This window comes from Rhamphochromis sp. 'chilingali' (genome assembly GCF_963969265.1).
Source record: "Rhamphochromis sp. 'chilingali' genome assembly, chromosome: 18".
Lineage (NCBI taxonomy): Eukaryota > Metazoa > Chordata > Actinopteri > Cichliformes > Cichlidae > Rhamphochromis > Rhamphochromis sp. 'chilingali'.
In genome coordinates, this window is record NC_137945.1 from 16,650,057 (window position 1) to 16,669,786 (window position 19,730).

Consider the following 19,730-nt stretch of genomic DNA (forward strand, 5'->3'; position numbering starts at 1 on the left):
GCAACATTTTTCAAATCTTCTGCTGTTCAATTTTGGTGACCCGATGTGAATTGTCGTCTCAAGGCGCTTTATATTGTGTGGTAGACCCTACAACAATACAACAGAGAAAACCCTAACAATCATATGACCCCCTGTGAGTAAGTGCTTTGGCAACAGAGGGAAGGAAAAACTCCCTTTTAACAGGATGACACCTCCAGCACAGCAGGTTCAGGGAGGGGCGGCCATCTGCCGCAGTTATATGAGCAATTATTTGAGTTACTGTTGCCTTGCTATCAACTCAAAGCAGTCTGGCCATTCTCCTCTGACCTCTGGGATAAACAAGGCATTTTCACCCTGAGAACTGCAGCTCACTGATATTTTCTCTTTTTCGGCCCATTCTCAGGAAACCCTAGAGATGGTAGTACACTAGCACAGCAGATCAGCACTTTCTGCAATACCACGCCACAATCAAAGTCACTGAAATCACTTTCTTATTTCAACACTTTCTTCTCTACTTCAAAGATTGCACTTGATTGATTGAATCATTTATGTCCATTAAACCTCCTCTTAATACACTGTTTCATTGGAGGCCTTTTTTGTATCTTTGGTAAGTGGCTGTTTTATATATTTAATACTTGTTTATTTATCCCTGTCTTCTTTGCTTTTGATCCTTTTAGATTTTTGTATTGATTTATTCATGATCCGTGCTCCTTTTATGGTTGGTTTTTATTTTTGTTCTTTTGTTGTTTTTAATTATTGTAGGAAGTCCTTCAAAGAAAAAACTTTGCAACTTTGTTTGCTCTGTCACACATTTTTCTAGTTAACAAGAAAAGTAAAGCAAATATTTCTTTTGTCCTTTCAAAATATTGTTTGCATTGCAGTCTGATTGGATGAGGTTACGTCAAGTGGAAAACAGATGCTTGTTTATTGTTAAAAATCATTTGTGTTTTCCAACACTGAAGATGTGCTGTAAAGCCAAATCACATATAGTTTGAAGCTAAATAACGAAATATGAACAATGTCACCAGCAGCTATTTTAATTTCAATAGCCAGCAGCAACACAGATGCATGAGTGAACACACACAATTAAGACCATTAGTGAAACACAATGTAAAGCAAATCACAGACGTGCAAGCACTAAGTTTAGTCTACCTATAGCCAGAGTGAAACAACGGCTGTTTATTGCAGGAATCTGACCACTCAGGGGCGGAGACCGGGGTGGGGTGGGGGGGGTCCTGTTAGGTCTGAAATCCTTCGTCTTTCTTTTGAAGTAATCGACTGACACGGATCAGCTCAAACAGACAAATCTGTTTTGTTCCCAAACAAAAAAGAAATAATCAGTACTCTGAGTCTAGCAGCTGAAGGTAGTTTGGAGAGTGGCACCAAATAGATTGTATCTATCCATCCTTCATCCCACTCTCTGTGTGACATGATTTTGGATGAGGAATTTGTCAGCCTTTATTATATGAAGTGGTCTCTTATCCTGAATTTATTGCTCAGTTCTTGTCAGATCAGTTATGTCTCTATCGTGCAGTGATCTCTGTTGGGGTATAGCATGTGTTCGATATATAGGCATTATATGAAAAGAGGACAAACGATCAAGGCTATTTTCAAGATTGACAGCATACTCTGGGGTCAGAGAGCCAGCTTTAAATGATGATGTTTGTCTCTTTTATTATCCTATAATTTTAAGGCTGTTTTCCATAATGATATTTTCCTTTTATTGCAGATGACCCTTTGGTGTGCTCCATCTCCAACCCTGACTTTGTGATCTACTCTTCTGTGGTGTCCTTCTATTTGCCGTTTATTGTCACTCTGCTGGTTTACATCCGCATCTACGTCTTCCTCAGGATGAGGCGGAAGAGGATCACTTTTGGACAGGCCAGTGGGAAGGTGCAGCCAGGCTCCACCCCACCGTCTGTGGTGAGTCGGTTTCCATTATTAGTTTTTTTTAGTGGTGCACGGTATAGTAAAAGATGCTTTATGAGATAGTTAGTTTAACAATAATTATCTATTGATTCTAAAAATCTATTTAGAGGAGCAGCTTTGGGGGTCATCATGAAGAAGTTTTTGACCTTGTCATAAAAAGCCACAAAATCTTCCAAACATTTATGAATAACAATAAGATTCACTTGATTACTTACACTGAGATTGCCTTGACTCTTTTATAATGAGCTCATGATGTTTAGAACTGTAGATGTGCTGTTATAATGATTTAATAATCATCTGACCAGGGTGTGATTTGCCGATGGGGTTGTGAGGGATTCCGCTTCTCTGGTCTACGTGTTCCTGCTTCCACAAAATCATTTAATTATTCTATAAATGTCACATTAAAGAACAGATATTCTGACAGACGTCAGAGTATAAAGGGGCCACGGTGGTGCCCGAATTATTTTTGCTGAGGGCAAAATAAACACATCATCCTTTCTTTTTATTTTTCTTTCATATATCAAACCTAAGATGTCAAAAATAATAACTGGGCAGCTAGACCAGTTATTATACTATTATAACACCTTTCACATTCACTGTGCTCCATTTCTGAAAAACTGTTATTTAGCTCCTGATTTATTGTAAGTGTATTTTCCTCACAGCAAATTCATCTTTCTCAGATTCTGTCTCACTCACTTATTTGCATTCACCAATTTTATGCACTGATAATGAATTACAACTCACCTTTATTTTGGACCCTTTTACAATTAGATAGATTCCCGGTGTGCACAGGGGGGGAAAAAACTCTATTAGACTCTAATAATTGTTTAATTTTAGAGTACAAAATGTAGACAAAGTGATCAACAAGAAAACCGCTGCCAGAAATACTGTAAAAGTGCCCGGGAAAAGGTGTCTTCTTCTGATATGCTGAATATTATATTATGATATGCTGAATATATTAAAAAAATCTGAATGAAAAAGTAAATAAACAAAAACAAAAAAAATGCATAATTATTTGTTGACAGTCAGAAAAAAGGTTTTCACTGGACTCCCTGAAGTGCTGTAAAAATCCAAGTACTTCAATGATTCAGTAGTTTGTGAAACCACCTTTAGTAGCAATAACTTGAGGTGTTGCTTTTCTCTATGACTGTCACGGAGGTGGAACGGACTCAGGCGCAGACTGAGAAAGCACGGTTCAACAATACTTTATTAATCACACTGGTGCGCTATGTACACTGGGGAAACACACTTCTTCGCACTTGCTCCGCTCCTTGTCCAAACAATCTCCACACAAGCTGCCCACTCACACTCACGGGGTCCAGGGGTCACAAAAGGGCTGATCCAGGTAAACCTATTAACACAGACGAGGGTAAGTCGAAGGCAAGCACGGGAACAACAGAATCGCAATGAAGCCAGGCAATACTAACGAGAGTTACTCAATATTCCAGCAACGAGTAGCTCAGAGCCCCTGACCTAAGAAGAGCTGCAAATCACCGGAGATCAGCTGCAGGTGCGTGGGCCAAGGGCGAGAGCCCAATCAGAGCTCCGCCCACGCAGACAGGTAGGAGAGAGAGAGAGAGCAAGGCGAGGGAAGCAGAGAGAGTAAAACAACAAACACTTGTGGCCACACTGGGCTGGCCGGGGAGGCACAGGGACCATGACAATGCTTTTATCAGTCTCTTGTGTCATTGTCAAGGAGTTTTGGCCCATTCTGCCTTACGATGTTGCTCCACTTCATTTCCAGACATTCATTTCTTTACAGCTCTCTTAAGGTCCCACCACTGCATTTCAATCAGGTTGAGGTCTGGATTTTGACTCTGCAATTACAACACTTTGATTCTTCTTTTTCAGCCACTCTGTTGTGGGTTTGCTCCTGTGCTTGGGATCATTGTCCTGCTGCACAGCTGTTAGACAGATGCCCTCACATTTGACTCTAGAATACTTTGGTATACAGAGGAGCTCATAGATGACTCAATGATTGTAAGGTGCCCTGGTCTGTGTCTGCAAAACAAGACAAATCATCGTCCCGCCACCACCGTGCTTGACAGTTGGCGTATGGTGGTTTTTTTCACCAAATTTGGCACTTTGCATTATGACCCAACATCTCCAATTTGGCGTCATCTATCCAAAGGAGATCGCTCCAGATGTTTTGTGGTTTGTTTAGATGCAAATTTGCAAAGCTAAGCTCTGCCGCGTGTTCTTTTTGAAGACTTTTTCCTGGCAATTCTTCCAAACAACCCATACCGGTTTAGTCATTTTCTAATTGCACTGTGATGACCTTTAAGGTTTAATAAGCTAACTGAGGCCTATAGAGCCTGACATGTTGGTCTTGAGCTTGAATGGGAAATATGGTTGGATGTCCACTCCTAGGAAGATTGTAAGATCATGTTTTCACCACACCATCAGCTTATCACTACCCCTGCTTTTATAGAGGAACACTTTAATCAAGTGCATTTGATTAGCATCACCTGGCTGCTGCTTAATTTCTATAAAGACAGTGAGGGTCTATTTAGTTTTTCACAGGACTGCAAATAGACATCATTGTTGACACATGTGGACATTTCCATGTTTTGTTGCATAGCAAAACCAGCTGAGAATTAATAAGAAGTTAAAGTAACTTCAGTGAAAATGTTTTACTTTGATTAATGTGCGCTGATGGGGTCATGTGACCTTTATTCAAGTAAAATTGGATGGATGGATGGATGGATCTGACAAACAAAGCAAGCTTAAGTTATATTTTAGTCCTCATAATAATAATGTCGGCACAAGGGTCACATTGTTCTTTAATCTCTATTATGAGACAATTTCTTTCTCTCAACAAGCTGTCAGTTTTTCAATCGTGTCCCAGTTACATCTATCATGCAGATGATGGATGTCAATAACCACAGGCAAGGATACATTAGGTCACGTTTAATACATCTGCACCCTATTATTAAAATATGGTCTATAAAAAGACAAGTCAACCCAGTGACTTGAATAGCTTTGCCACACCTAGAAGCTTCCTGAGTATTCTGGCTGTGTTCATTGCACCCTTTGTTTCCCTTTGTTCCCTCCGTTTTTACACTAGATAACAGTGCAGTCCCATTTTGGAATCTCATCCAGGAGTGGAGGCCTCCAGCTGTAAGATGCCAGCTCTGCAGGGGTTCAGGTTGAGAGAACTACGGTGGAATGATGTTTTTAAACAAGATAATAGGACTCTTACTGAGTCAAGAGAATAAACGTTTCCTATGAAGGAGGAGTATGTCTTTTTTGTGTGTTTCAAAGGCACCTATCTCTATTTTCGCAGCAAGCTTTAATTGGACTGCACAGCGTTCGGCTCGGGAGGGAGTGACTGAAGGCACAACAGGCGTAAATCCTAATTCTTTTGATTTTTAGTCCGCGTCGGGGACGCTCAATGAGAATTGGTTGAATTTTAATGAAAGCATTCTGGAGATGAAAAGAGATGGATCAATGAGTTTGAAGTGAACAGCACAAATATGTTCCACTTGTGGACTGATGGGGTTGAGGTGACGGGGTTTTGTTCATTTCTCTGGAAACCATTTTCTCTGTTGAACTTTCCTCTGATCCCCGTAGGAGACCTGTCTGCAAGAAGAGACTCCAAAGGCGAAGCACGACTTGTCACCTATAAGGATTAAAGTGGTGGGTGTTATGTTAAACCAGATTTTATTTTTTTCTATTGCTCTACTTTTGTTTTTTAACTTATATATCACTGTTTAATGCTTAGGTAACTTATATTGACTGTGTTGGAGTTTTGTAATGTGGTTGCATGAATTTTAGCTTTTCATCTCGGTGTCTCTATGACGTATTCAGATAAATTCGATTTTTTTTCTCATTTGGCTGTGTGGTCGCAGCCTGGGGGGGTCACAGAAGGAGCCAGGAATTGTGATTGTGAAGCGTGGCTCAGCAAAGACTGCGTGAGATGCACTTGCAAAATTCAGCACCTGCAAAATTCACACAGCATTCAACGGCAGAGGATTCATATCAGCAACGAAATAAAAAAGCGCGATGGGCTGAGAATATCATGCAAATTCATGTTTGTGGTCTTACTGCAAATTGTACAGTGCTTAAAAACGTGTTATTGCTGGAGAGGGAAAATTGAGATTGAATTTGTCACAGGTTTGGAAAGTTAAAGTAATTGCTGGCACAAGAGATAAATGAAACAGCTCCTAAAATGTAGCAGGATTTCCTGGCGTGTGCTGAATGTCAACTATTGAACTTGGAGTCGGGCACACTTTTAGTCCATCTGAAGAGCCCTTCAGATATGTATTGACCATAACTTTACATTTTTCTGAGTCTTATTTGCCACTTTGTTGGCTTAGCAGAGCAGCCCAGCTCTCAGCTCCACATATTTTCCGCATGAGGTTAAGGAGGATAAGCTAAAGGCAATTTCTCAATAGATATTACGAGGGGTGAGGGGAAATAGAAGGTAGAGCAGTGAAGTGTGATGACTTAATTTAAACATTAAAACCGGAATAATGTTGTTTTCAATACTCTGGGGTGGCAACACAAGCTGAAAACACAAAATTGGCACATAGTCACCTTAGTCAAGACAGGTGAAGCAAACAAATAGATATTTAGGCATTCAGCAGGCACACGGAAACGTTTAAACTTGTATTTCAATTCAGTTTGATTTATATAGCACCAAATCCCAACAGCAGTCACCCCAAAGCACTGTATATTGTAAGATAAAGACCCTACAAGAGAAAGCCATTCAATAAATTAGAGCAATCACTTGGTGACAGTGGGAAGGAAAACTGCCTTTAAACAGGAAGAAATCTCTGGCCTATCCAGGCTCAGGGAGGGGCAGCCATCTGCTGCTTGGGGGTGTTTATTGTGGATCTTTAACCTCTGTTTTGGTTTTTACCCTCTACAGAGGAAAATGTCTTTTTTTAATCCTTTTTTAAACCAGGTAGTGAAACTTTTGTGATGAAAAATCTCCTTTACAACAGTGTCCTAGAATGAGATAAGAAGTATTAATATATATCTCAATGGCAGGACAAACCAGGCCCTCTTGCTGTCTGGCTACAGTGCTAACCACTGAGCCTTCATCCTGCCTAGCTGGTTTTGTTTCATCTGTCTCTGTTGCAAATAAATGGTTGAATATGTTCACCAGATGGAAACTTTGTCTGCCAGCTGATGCTCAGATACTAGTGGCTCTGTGGTGCAGTGGTTAGCACATTTGCCTTACATGTAAAATATCCCCAGCTTGATCCTGGGAGAAGACACAAACCCAGCATCAGGATCATACTGCACTCTGGCAGCTGGTCCCAAGTACAGATAAATGGGAGGGTTGTGTCGGGGAGTGCATCTGGCATAAAATCTGTAGATCCATCTGCTGAGGTGACCGCTTGTTTTTATTCCATTTTATATGATTTTGGTTTGTCTCTGATCTCCTACATGCGTCTTTACTGGTCTTGAATGTACCGCAGCGTGCCCTCCTATCTGTGAACACACTATTAGGATGTCTGGTTATTTACTGTTACTATTCTGCTGTGGAATTGTTCAAATTGTTCAAAATTTAGGAATCGTTGTGGCCATAATAAGATAAATTAATTATTGTTTTATTTAGCAAAGTTTCCATCACACAATTAAATCCAAATTTGTAAAAAGCACAGAGTTAATAAATGTCTTTTCTCAATTCCCTGGTGCCAGTCACACAATAAAACATCACATAATCTAAAATACACCTTGCTAATATTGTCATGGACTCCTTTTTGCCTTTAAAGCTTCCTTAATTAATAGTGGAATAGACTCAATGAGGTGCTGAAAACACATCCATGAAACAAATGTCCAGTTTCACCAGGAACTGTTACACAAAGTAACTTTAATCACCCGCGATGCTCACTTTGAAGTTCAGCAGGTTTGTTTTGGCCATGTCTCCATCCTCTAAAGCAGTTGTAGTCATGTGACTGGCTGATTCAATATTTACATTAAGGAGCAGTTCAGCTGTTTCGGTGTCCCTGAAAAAGGGACCGGTGACAGTATGTAAACCCCTTGAAAAATCACATCAGTTTGTCTGTTGGAAGCATTGGTGTGGAAGCACTTGAAAAATTAATTTCAGGCTCGAAACTGTTGTCCTGATACGTCCAGCACACCAACCCAGCATTAAGCCTTTATTGATTTCAAGCTGTCAATAACTGTGTCGTGTCTCGTGTCAGCAGAGTGAAGAACCCTCGGGTCCTTCCAAGCCTAACCTGCTCTCAGGATGCCTGTGGGGCAAACGCCCAAAGACTGGGCCGGTGGAGAACTCAGTGCTGCCCCCGGTGGACATGCAGAACTACTGTAGCATCAGCCATGCCTCGTGTGGCCGCACCGAGATGGATGTAGAGGAGGAGCGGGGGGAACGGGACCCCGACGAGAACAGCCAGATCCAACGTCCTCCTGTCAGGATGAGCTGTGAGGTGAAAGATCTGTCCAACGGGCAGACGCACACATCACTGCGGCCGATGTCTCACATCAGCAATCCCCGATTCAGGAGCATGCACGCGAGGGAGAAAAAAGCCACTCAGATGCTGGCCATTGTGCTCGGTGAGTGGAGACTGAGATAAGCTGTGGAAATGAAAGTGTAAATGTCACAGTAACACACTCTATAACACAGGCAGCTTTTAGAGAGGCGATATATGACCGAGTTGCTTATTCTGCTTCGACTTCTTTCACATTTGTAGGATTAACTCTTCTGCCACATATACCCACGACAGTACCAACACGTTTTTTTCTCACTGTGTGCATTTCCTGCATATTTTTCTTATCTATACTACAATAAATCAAGCTGAAATGTCAGGCCTCGGGTTCACTGTGTCGGCCCAGACAACGCACACACTGTAGCTCCTGACACAGCTTTCACACGCTCCAATTATCAGCCAGGTTGCTTATTTAGGCCTGGTCCAGTTAGCTCTGACACAGCATAGATCTCACTGACAAAATGTAATCAGAGGTGCCCGATTACATTACACTGGTGTCAGTGAAAGCCAGTGGCGCATGCACAGAAGACAATCCCAGCCTTGCTTTTTCATCCAAACTGACCACAACTTTACCGCAATGTCAAGACACCAATTATAGCGCTTGAATTTAATGATTGCTCAAGCTACAATGCAGCATTTACAGTCTTGTTTATACACAATAAAATGTATCCTGATGGCCGCTGATGGGTAAGACTTCAATATGACTACCGCACAAACCACAGGTTAAAACTGGTCTAATTGGCCCATTAAAAGTGTCCTCATAGGTCTGCTCACTAGCAACAGGGCAATAGTGGAAGATTTATCCATGTCTGTATTTATCTGCAGGTGGTAAACTATGTAGTTAGACACTGTAACATTTGAAGCTTACGTTAGAGCAGACAAAAGTAGGGCTTAATCCGTTCTTTATTTTATTTTATTCTTCTTCTTTTTTTCAAAACTGTCAGAGAAACACTACTTTGTGTTCACACCAAACATGAAGGGACACTTTAATGCAGCTTAACTGCATAGAAAGTGCAAATGGACTGGGTTTTATATTCCACTTTTTCATTTAATGACAAATCAAAGCACTTTAGACTGCACGCCACATTTATGCAGCTCATATCTATGGCCAACATGCATATCTTTGGACTTTGGGAGGAAGCTGGAGTACCTGGAGGAAACCAACCGAGGCACATGGAGAATATGCAAACTCCACATAGAAAGGCCCCGGGTGATGAAGGCGTTAAAGCAAGGACCTTGTTGCTGCGAGGTAGTGGTGCTAACCGCCACCGTGCCCACCCATCTGTGCAAAGAGGGAAATAAATTTAAATTGTTATCGTAAATCTGCGTCACAAAGCGTAACCTCGCTTTGTGTTTGTTGTGAACAAACCATTACTGTTCCTGCAGATGCAGGTTTCAACCCAGTGTAGTTATTATAGGGTTGTTAAGAAGGCTTTGGTAGATAACATTTCATTTCATTCATTTATTTGTTCATTTTCAGGCACAACAACTGTTTGAGGGAGGTTTTAGCCAGCATGTGCTGTGACCATGATTAACACGAATTCTGTTTTCTTTCTCTCCTTTTCTCTTCCTTTTTATTTTAAATGTTATTACTATACCCACCACTCTGTCCGGCGTACACCTTCAATTCCGTTTTGTCCTTTCTCCATACCTCTCTGCTGTCTGCCCGCTCCAGGGGTGTTTCTCATCTGCTGGCTGCCTTTCTTTGTGACTCACATTCTGAACACTCACTGCAGGACATGCTACGTGCCTCCTGAACTTTACAGTGCTTTCACCTGGCTCGGGTATGTCAACAGCGCCCTCAACCCTGTTATCTACACCACCTTCAACATCGAGTTCAGACGGGCCTTCATCAAGATCCTCAGCTGCTGAGGAAGGAGCCACGTCAGGAAATTTAAATGGAAATGAGGCTGCGCACCCGCGCTACAAGTCCGGCGCGGAGCATTTAGTAAACAGTGGCCAGAGAGGTGCATGCTTTGTGTGCTGCATAAGTTACACAGCGGCACCAAGGTGAAGCACAGAAATGGACAAACACTGCAGGGTACAATAAATGCAAATACAGATGGAAGTTTACTTTTCGGACTCCGACGAGGGCTAAAGCTTTCATTTCTCGACATGGCTGGGATTGTATTTGAACAGTATGACTCCTCAAATGACACTTAAACATGCATACAGTCTTATTTATAGCACAAGCTTTGGGCTTTCTTGTGGATGTGGGTTGTGCATTATGTGTACTGCTCATTGGCACGCTTCATCCATTCAGTACTTTCAGATTGATGGAAGTGTGAGAGACTGAAAAACTGACTGTAGAGCTGCAGGCCGCTTCGTTCAGAAGCCTGCTGCTAACATAATGTGTTGACTAATTGATGGTACTCGTGTGCTCCGCTCACGCTCTTTCAATTCGATGTAGCTGTGAAGGCTCTGGGGTAAAAAAAAAAAAAAAAAGGATCCTTAAAGCTGAAAAATTGATCGCAAAGATGCAGGCCTCAGTTGTCTGGGGGCAAATGCCACCGCACTGTGTGGACTAACTCCTCTCAGCTCTCTGTCATCACGCCGGTCCTTGAAGATTGTCCTGGTCTGGAGACATTGTGCTCAGTGTGGATTCATCCATTCATTAGAAATGTGTGATGTTTTAATGTGATGCAGAGTGGAGACATTCAGTTTTTTTGTTTGTTTGTTTGTTTGTTTTTTAAAGCGACTGTCTATTTATCCGCAACCCTCCCTATGACTTCATCAGAGCTGCCTGCTTGGCTGCTCTGATTGGCTGCGCAACTGAATATTTACTGCATTATGTTGTCAATAAAATTAAAAAAAAATAGATGAAACATTTTTGAGGCTCATGTATGCGTGCATACATCTAAATGTTACTTGTCATGAAAGATGCCATTAGAGTTTGGTGCATAAAAGAGTTCTGCAGAGGACCGTGGAGGAGCCAAGCTGAGTGACCATGATACTTTGAAGATTTAAGAAACAGAGAGAGGATGAGTCTGAGGAGCAAAACAGAGATAAGGGATGATGAAGGGGGGGCTGAGTGGGAATGAGTGAAGCCAAAAATGAAAGAAATGAAGTGAGAGAACAGGGATCAAAGATGACTGTAGGAGGAGGAATAGAGGGGAGAAAAAGAAGATGGATGGAAAGCTGCAGGAAGGAGAAGGGGGTCGGTGTTTCTCAGCCCACATCTCAGGCTCTCTCTACTCCTCTGACAGGCATAAACACCTGCTCCCCTGACGCTTTGTGCCATCGAGTCGTTCCGCTGAAACCGGTTATGATGATGACGCACAAGGTGTGTAAACGGGCGCGTGAGTGTGTGTGCATGTTTTTATTTATGGATGTACGCTGGGACATGAGCGGAACATACAGTTTGTAATCATAATGCAAACATCAATAGCTCGTGGCATTCCTTCCTTCTGTTAAAAAAGTACATAATTTGGTGCTGAGACATTTGTTGAGCTGTTGTCAGGATTTAAAACAGGCTGTGATTCCTCTGTGATCAGATGAGGGATTTGCTCTTCTGTTCTTTAATTGAATTTGAATTTAATTAAAGGTTATGCTGTAAAGGCTGCCCAGCTGCGTGCATGTACCTCCAGATTATTCCTTGTAATTCAGTGACAATTAACAAAAAACAGACTTCTGCAAATAAACCTAAAGCCCCAAAGGCCTGACGCTACTCTAGAGGCTTAACGTTCATTACATGTAACAATGTGAAACTCCTGGAGGGATGAAATATATTAAGCTAATGGGTTTTCATCTTTATCTGTAGTGATGCTAAAAATATTGATGTTGTCCCTTAAAATGCAGCCAGAGGAAAGGTTACAGGGTCACAGAAAACAAGAGTCTACCACTTTGGGGTATTGTACGTGCTCATCCAATTTCATGGTAATCTGATTTTACTTTGAAAGATGTCGGTGTGAGCTGACTTTTTTTCCCTGAGGTCAAAGTAAGCTCATGAAGAGCTCACTGAGTATCTACAATTATGTGGAGGATCCAGATGCTCTAATTAGAATATTTCTGCCAAAAAACCCGCCAAATTCTAAACATTAAAAGAAAATTTGTAATTTGTTACAAATGTTCTCAATAATTAGGAAAAAATTGCTTTTTTAGTCCCAGGAAACAACTTGATATTAAATTATTTAAAAAATAGACCAGTAAAATATTTTTTATTTTATATACCATACAGAGAATAAAAGATGGAAATAACCAGGATGATGTCACCCATTGGTTAGTGAAGACGATTATGAAGCATGGTGATCATTCAGTTAGCATTAGCTAAGAAGTTAGCTAAAAAATATCACAAGCCAACCAACATGAGTAACGCTAACAGCAAACATAATCTAATAAGATATTTATTATTTTGAAGAAATTAATAAAGAAAGCACTGAAAATGCTTACCAGATTAGTGGGGAAAGACCTAGATTATCGAATCATGTGGCCGCCTGCACATGCTGAACTAGCTTTTATAAAAACAAACCCAGCTTCTAAAGTGACACTCATAAAGATTTGGCTAATAGTAATATTACCATCAACAACATAAACTATTGTTTTAACAGTCAGGCAGTTGCTGCTCCCATCACTCTGTAATGTGATTTTATGTGAATGGCATCAGTGTGGAATAGTAGGACCCAGTGAGAGTAGTTGACTAAGCATTCGGAGGTCTCCTGACTCCAAAGCACTCTCAGCATTATTTCAGACTGATCATCTGTCAAAAAGTGCAGAGTAAAGTCTGTAAATATGGATTCTAAGTGCTAGGCTTACTGACAAACACGATGCATTTCCTGTGAACTCCTGTGAATAAAACTCGATGTAAAGTGAAGCTCCAAAGATGGAAATGTTTGCATTAGTAGTAACTTCATGCAGCCACATCTGTAATACTGCAAATGTTGCTGTGCTTTGGCTCAATTGCTCTGTGTGGTTTTATTTATCAATAGTTAGTGATTGTTTTATTTATTTAAATGAAATAAAAGTGAGAGAGAGAAAGAGAGAGAGAGAGAGAGAGATGGCTACTTGAAGTGCTGACAGCGTTCAAAGTCCTCGCTGCTGCTTTCGTTCTGGATCGTGTGAGCTGCCTCGTGGAGCCTTTACTTAATTCGTATACTTCACGGTGAGCACTGAACCAGCCTGGTGAAGCTCCACACCATCTAATGTAAAGACTTCTCTGTCAGCTTTCTTTGTAGTTTTCCTTTAAGATTAACCCCAAAAAACTGGCACTGCAGAGGGCAAAGAGAGGTGGAGGAAATGGAGCAAAGCCATAGTGGAATCAATCTCATCAAAGATGAGAGATTTCACGGTAGATTTGGGTAATATCTTAAACTGCATTTACATTTTTGGCAAGAAGGAAAGGAAAAAGCAGGCAGTGCTAATTGACAAAACAGAAAAGTAATATAGAGACAGTCTTGTGGAGCAAAAACACTTGCAAAAAGTTTTTTTTCTTTTTTGTAATTATGCAAAAATTTTAACTAAATGTCCCGACTGAATGAACAGCCAGCAAATATGCACGTCTCCTCAGAGTCCTGCTGCAAGTGTGGAAAAACAGCAGTTCCACCCTAGACCTGTTATGCAAACTAACTGTTACTGGGTTCACTCTCCACTTCATGCTGCATGCGCAAACATGATCCCTGTATGTATGCTTCACAGCTGCATGCATAATTATGCCTGGGTGGACACATACAGGGGTTTTGGGGAGTTTTGAATGTCTTTGAAAGCACTAACCAGTGCTCGATTTCTTTCTGTCTGCATGCATTTATGTGATGCACACGACAGAACATAAGTGAGTTGGGAGGGCCACAGATGAAGGAGCCATCCATAAGTAAAAGACGGAGGAAGAGTTGAGCTGCGCTGCTCATGAAAAGATGAATGCTGTGCAGCTTTTGGCATGTTTATCAGTAAGTCTCAGAGGGAAGAGGATGCTTGCTTGATTGATGGCTGCTCAGTTTCTAATTACTCTGACGTGGTTGGACTCCTGTTAATCCTGTCAAAACTCCAAATCTGACTCTCAATACTGCCTGCTGCATTGCCACTGAGGAGGTGAAAGGACATAAATAAGTTGATGCCTTCGGTTGCTTTACTAACAGAAAGACTCTTCCTGCTCCTTCCTCCTCTCCTAATGGATTTGAGAGGCTTTGTGCATTTCTGTGGGCGTGTAAATGGATGTGATCGGCAGTTGCCGCATTTAACAGTGGCTAATGATGATGGATAAAGATGCTGATTACAGTGGCTACACGTCTTGGGTCTGTCCCTGTCTTCTTTCACCACAGCCTCTGAGGTTTTTTTCCTCACACCAGTGTGTCAAAGCGGCATGATAATTATCCTCCCCTCACTGTCTCTCCATGTCAGTTGAATGCTGCCTTTACTGTTAATTTGACACCATTTTGAGGTTAAGGAGTCGTGTGTGATGAGGAAATGAGTTCTGTTTCTCTGTTTGACTGGTCAAGATGTAATAACGCAGTGGTTTTTCAGCTCCTTTTGATTAGGCCATACCATTTCACAATCCCTTTAGTGACACACTTACACCTGAAAAAAGGGCACATTACAAGGGCTCAACTGCAGTCTGGGCACTTTCTACAAGGGTAAAGGAGGTGTTTGACATAATTTATGCTCACTAAAAGTTCATTTGCTGGGTCTCTCATCACTGGGAAATCAGGTGCAGGGATTTATTCATACACGGCAACATACGAGACAAAAGCAGCTTGAGTCACTATTTGGTATGACCACTTTTATTCTTCAACACAGTGTGAACTCTCTAAGGCAGCTTTCTTTTAATTTCCTGAAGTAATCTTCAGAAAAGTTCTCCAGGCTTCTTGAAGGACATTCAAAGCTCTTCTTTGCATGCTGGCTGTCTTTTGTTCTGTTCTCTGTAAAGATGATTCCACACGGCTTCAATAATGTTGAGGTTCAGGCTCCGGGGATGCCAGTCCTTGACTGATAGTGCTCCATTGTGTGTTTTTCGATCCAGGTATGCTTTTACTGTACTGACAGTGTTTTTTTGTTCTCAGTTGTCCTTGTCCTTTTTCTTTTGTTCTCCATTTGTTCACTTTCCTCAAATCAAAATAAGGACACACTACACATCATGTCAAGATATGCCAAGTTTTCAGCTAATATATTTTTGGAAATCATCTTTTTTATCCAAAAATACCATTATATGTCTGTGAAACTGTGTTATCTTTGGCATTTTTGTAGATTCAAGTAAAGAAATGGGAACCAATTAATAATTTTTGTGACAGGCTGCTTGTAATAAAGCGCCTATTGTTATGTGGAGACACACCACTGACTTTTTGTCCTTGTTAAGTGGCTAAACAAATAAACAAATAAACAAAAAAACATTCCTTTAGGTAAAGGTCGGGATTGAAAACAAGCAAAAAAAAAAAAAGTAGCCAGTGTCCAACAGAAAAATCTGAAAGACCTTCAAAAAGCCTGGAAAACTATCGCTCAAGACCACTTTTGAAACATTACAACAAGTCTGGCTGACAGTATAAACAAATGAGAGGTGGCTCAAAGATTAGCGCTAAGCATCAAGTTTTGTAAAAACACATACTGGGGGGAAGTTTGGACTGTATTAAACCTAATCACGATGCTTTTTCATACAGTGTCCTGCTAGCATCACAAATCAAATCAAAATCAAATCAAATCACTTTTATTGTCACATCACATGTGCAGGTACATTGGTACAGCACATGTGAGTGAAATTCTTGTGTGCGAGCTTCACAAGCAACAGAGTTGTGCAAAATACAATAATGTAAACAAGCAAAATACAAGAATGGCTACATCTGAAAAAATAAATATATGTACAATATATAATAGTATATGCATTTCTGGATGTGTATACTAAATATTTTTTCTACGTGTGTGTGTGTGTGTGTGTGTGTGTGTGTGTGTGTGTGTGTGTGTGTGTGTACGTACACATATTTTACAAATTAAATAGAGTAAACAATAAATAAAATATATAAAAATATACAAAGTTGAGACATGTGCAAAACAGTGGCATTACTGTACAGTATGGAGTGCATAATAAATGGTAAATGGCCTGTATTTATATAGCGCTTTACTAGTCCCTAAGGACCCCAAAGCGCTTTACATGTCCAGTCATCCACCCATTCACACACTGGTGATGGCAAGCTACATTGTAGCCACAGCCACCCTGGGGCACACTGACAGAGGCGAGGCTGCCGGACACTGGCGCCACCGGGCCCTCTGACCACCACCAGTAGGCAACGGGTGAAGTGTCTTGCCCAAGGACACAACGACCGAGACTGTCCAAGCCGGGGCTCGAACCGGCAACCTTCCGATTACAAGGCGAACTCCCAACTCTTGAGCCACGATCGCCCATAATGTTAAAGTTCCAGTAGTGAAGCTGAGGTGTCTATGAAGTGTTCAGCAGTCTGATGGCCTGGTGGAAGAAGCTGTCTCTCAGACTGCTGGTACGGGACCGGATGCTGCAGAACCTCCTTCCTGATGGAAGTAGTCTGAACAGTTTATGGCTGGGGTGACTGGAGTCCTTGATGATCCTCCCCGCTTTCCTCAGGCAGCGCTTCCTGTAGATGTCACAAAGAGTTAATAGAGGTTTTGCTAGCTTACAAAAAGTTATTTCTGTGCTTTCAGCTGCAATTCTTTGGTTTTCGTTAATTGTTCTCAATAGTTGCAATTTGGATATATGGACAAGGGGGAAACTAAGGCAACATCAAAATACAATGTTTTAGTAAGATGCTTGGTCTGCTGTGAAAAAATTCCAAAAGGTATTTCATCATTTGTCATTTTAATGTCTGTCTGACAAGTTGGTTCAAAATCTCCTACATTTTGATCTGAAGACTGCAAAAGCCATACCATGTAATAGTTGAGTCTAATTGAATTGAATTGAATCAAATCTCTATTTTGAACATCTTAAAAAAGTACAACAAGAGAGAAATAAAAAAGAGACAAACAAACAAAAAAGCACAATTTCCACACCATCTATATGAATCTGCACTTTTGGGAATTCCCAAATAAGACTATTTTAGTTTACTTAGATTAAGCGATAGTTTATTCCTGTCAAACTATTTTTTAATTTTGCACATTTCTGATGTAATTGTATCCAGCAGCTCTTTTAGATTCCCCCCAGAACAAAAAATATTTGTGTCGTCTGCAAATAATACTAATTTTGATATCAATACAAATATAATTTATATAAAGGTTCATATAATTGTAATACTCATTAAATTATTCAGTGACTCAGCATTCCCTATGGAAGGCAGCACTGTCAGCCTGGAAAAGACATTCGGATTAGAACAGATATTTTAATCCCAAAGGTGATCACTCGAGAAAAAAGACCCAATTAACTCATTCACTGCCAGCCATTTTCAAATCAGGTAACTCCCCATTGCCAGGGTTTTTGAGCATTTTTACTCATTTTTGAAGAGCCACAGAAAACTGTGTGTTATGATCATATAAACGCTGAACCTAGAGTCAGTACGGATTCAGATCAAGCAGATCAACATCATCGGCACTATTAGATTCAATAGAATACATCACAAATTCCATAGACAAAAAGCAATATGTGGCTGGGTTATTCATAGACTTGACAAAGGCATTTGACACTATAGATCATGATATATTAATAAGAAAACTGGAACGTTATGGTGTCAGAGGGGTAGTTTTAGATTGGGTCCGGAGTTATTTAAGTGACAGAAAGCAGTTTGTGAAAATAAATGGTGGTTGCTCCTTATGTATGGACATTGCTTGTGGTGTACCCCAAGGGTCAGTTTTGGGTCCAAAATTCTTCAACTTGTACATTAACGACATCTGTAAAGTGTCCAAAGTATTAAAAATGGTTCTCTTTGCTGACGATACAAACATTTTTTGCTCTGGTGATGATCTGCAGAATTTATTGGAGGATATGACTAATGAAATAAGTAAAGTGAAGTTCTGGCTTGATAAAAACAAATTATCATTAAATTTGAATAAATCTAAACTGATGTTATTTGGAAATAGTAGTTTAAATACAAATGCAAAGATTCAAATAAATGGTGTTGATATTGAAAGAGTCAGTGAAAATAAATTTCTGGGGATAATAATAGATGAAAAACTTAACTGGAGAGCTCACGTAAGATATATTCATTCCAAAGTATCACGAAGCATTGCAGTACTAAACAAGGCAAAACAGGTATTCGACAGAACATCACTTCATATTCTCTACTGTTCACTGGTTTCACCATACTTAAGCTATTGTGCAGAGGTCTGGGGCAATAACTATAAAACCACATTACATTCACTTTTTACTCTTCAAAAGAAAGCAATTCGAATCATCCACAATGCAGGTTATAGGGAACATACAAACTCACTATTTTTGCAGTCTGAAATATTGAAAATTGACGATATAGTGAAATTCCAAACAGCACAAATTCTATTCAAAGCAAAAAATAAAGAACTGCCAGGTAATATTCAGAGTATGTTTTTTTTGAAAGAAGGAAGTTATAATTTAAGGGGTTTTTCTAACGTCAAAACAATGAAGGTACGTACTACAAGAAAAGGCTTTTGTGTTTCTGTTCAAGGAGTGAAACTATGGAACAAACTGAATATGGAATTAAAGCAATGTCCAAACATAAAACTGTTCAAAAAGAGTTATAAAAATATGATCTTCTCGATCTATAAAGAAAAGGAAAATATTTAAATTAAGTGAATGTCTCTATTTAAAAACAAACAAACAAAAAATTCATGATGTGATATTATAGTATATAGTATATCAGAAATCTGTTCACTATTTTTATTACAAATTATATCAGTAAGGAAGCTGACTAAATATTCACTGATAATTTATGGGACAGGGGTGGGATTAAATAAGTGTATACTTCTTCCCACTCCCTTTCAACATGTAAATTAATCAGAATGTTTTTTTGTATGTAATTTGTATAGTATTTTTTTTCTCTCTTATTTCTTTTCTAAATGTACTTGTATATTGTTCACATGTTGAAATAAATTACCAATCAATCAATCAACCTACCAAAATGAAGAACAGACTCTCTTCTTTCATCCAAAAAAAAGCTTGTTTCTACCATTTTCCATTCTTTAGTAATCAGCTGTAGAAGAGAGGTGGGTTCCACCAAAAATGCCTGTTTTGACCAAAAAAAGGGAGAAAACGAGCTTTTTGTGAAAAATACATTTCAAGCAGAAAAGTGCCTTTGACACTAATATTTCTTGCTTTGTGACACCTCTAACATATAAAATAGTTTTTCACTTCTATAAAACAGAAATAACACTGAGAAAGGTTATGTTTTATCAAAACAATTTATTTACAAATATATGAAAAAATAAAATTCACTGACAAGCTGCCCGAGGTTGTATTCTGGCCCCTCCCATTGAAAAACGTAATTGACGTCTATAGACGTCAATGGCAGT

General features: G+C 40.0%; 1 protein-coding gene across 2 annotated transcripts in view; it reads left to right on the plus strand.

Annotated features, from left to right (window-relative positions):
• Nucleotides 1-11,714, plus strand: part of drd3 (dopamine receptor D3) — a 28,198-nt gene extending 16,484 nt beyond the window's left edge. Inside the window, exons 5-8 of one of the 2 annotated variants that reach the window (XM_080864479.1) lie at nucleotides 1,709-1,902; nucleotides 5,482-5,547; nucleotides 8,070-8,436; nucleotides 10,106-11,714. In XM_080864479.1, coding sequence (XP_080720605.1) covers nucleotides 1,709-1,902; nucleotides 5,482-5,547; nucleotides 8,070-8,436; nucleotides 10,106-10,383 — 905 coding nt within the window. In that variant the 3' untranslated portion in view covers nucleotides 10,384-11,714. Of the gene's footprint in view, nucleotides 1-1,708; nucleotides 1,903-5,481; nucleotides 5,548-8,066; nucleotides 8,437-10,044 lie in introns of both variants that reach the window. The other variant, XM_080864480.1, reaches the window with a different exon arrangement.
• The last annotated feature ends 8,016 nt before the right edge of the window (nucleotides 11,715-19,730 follow it).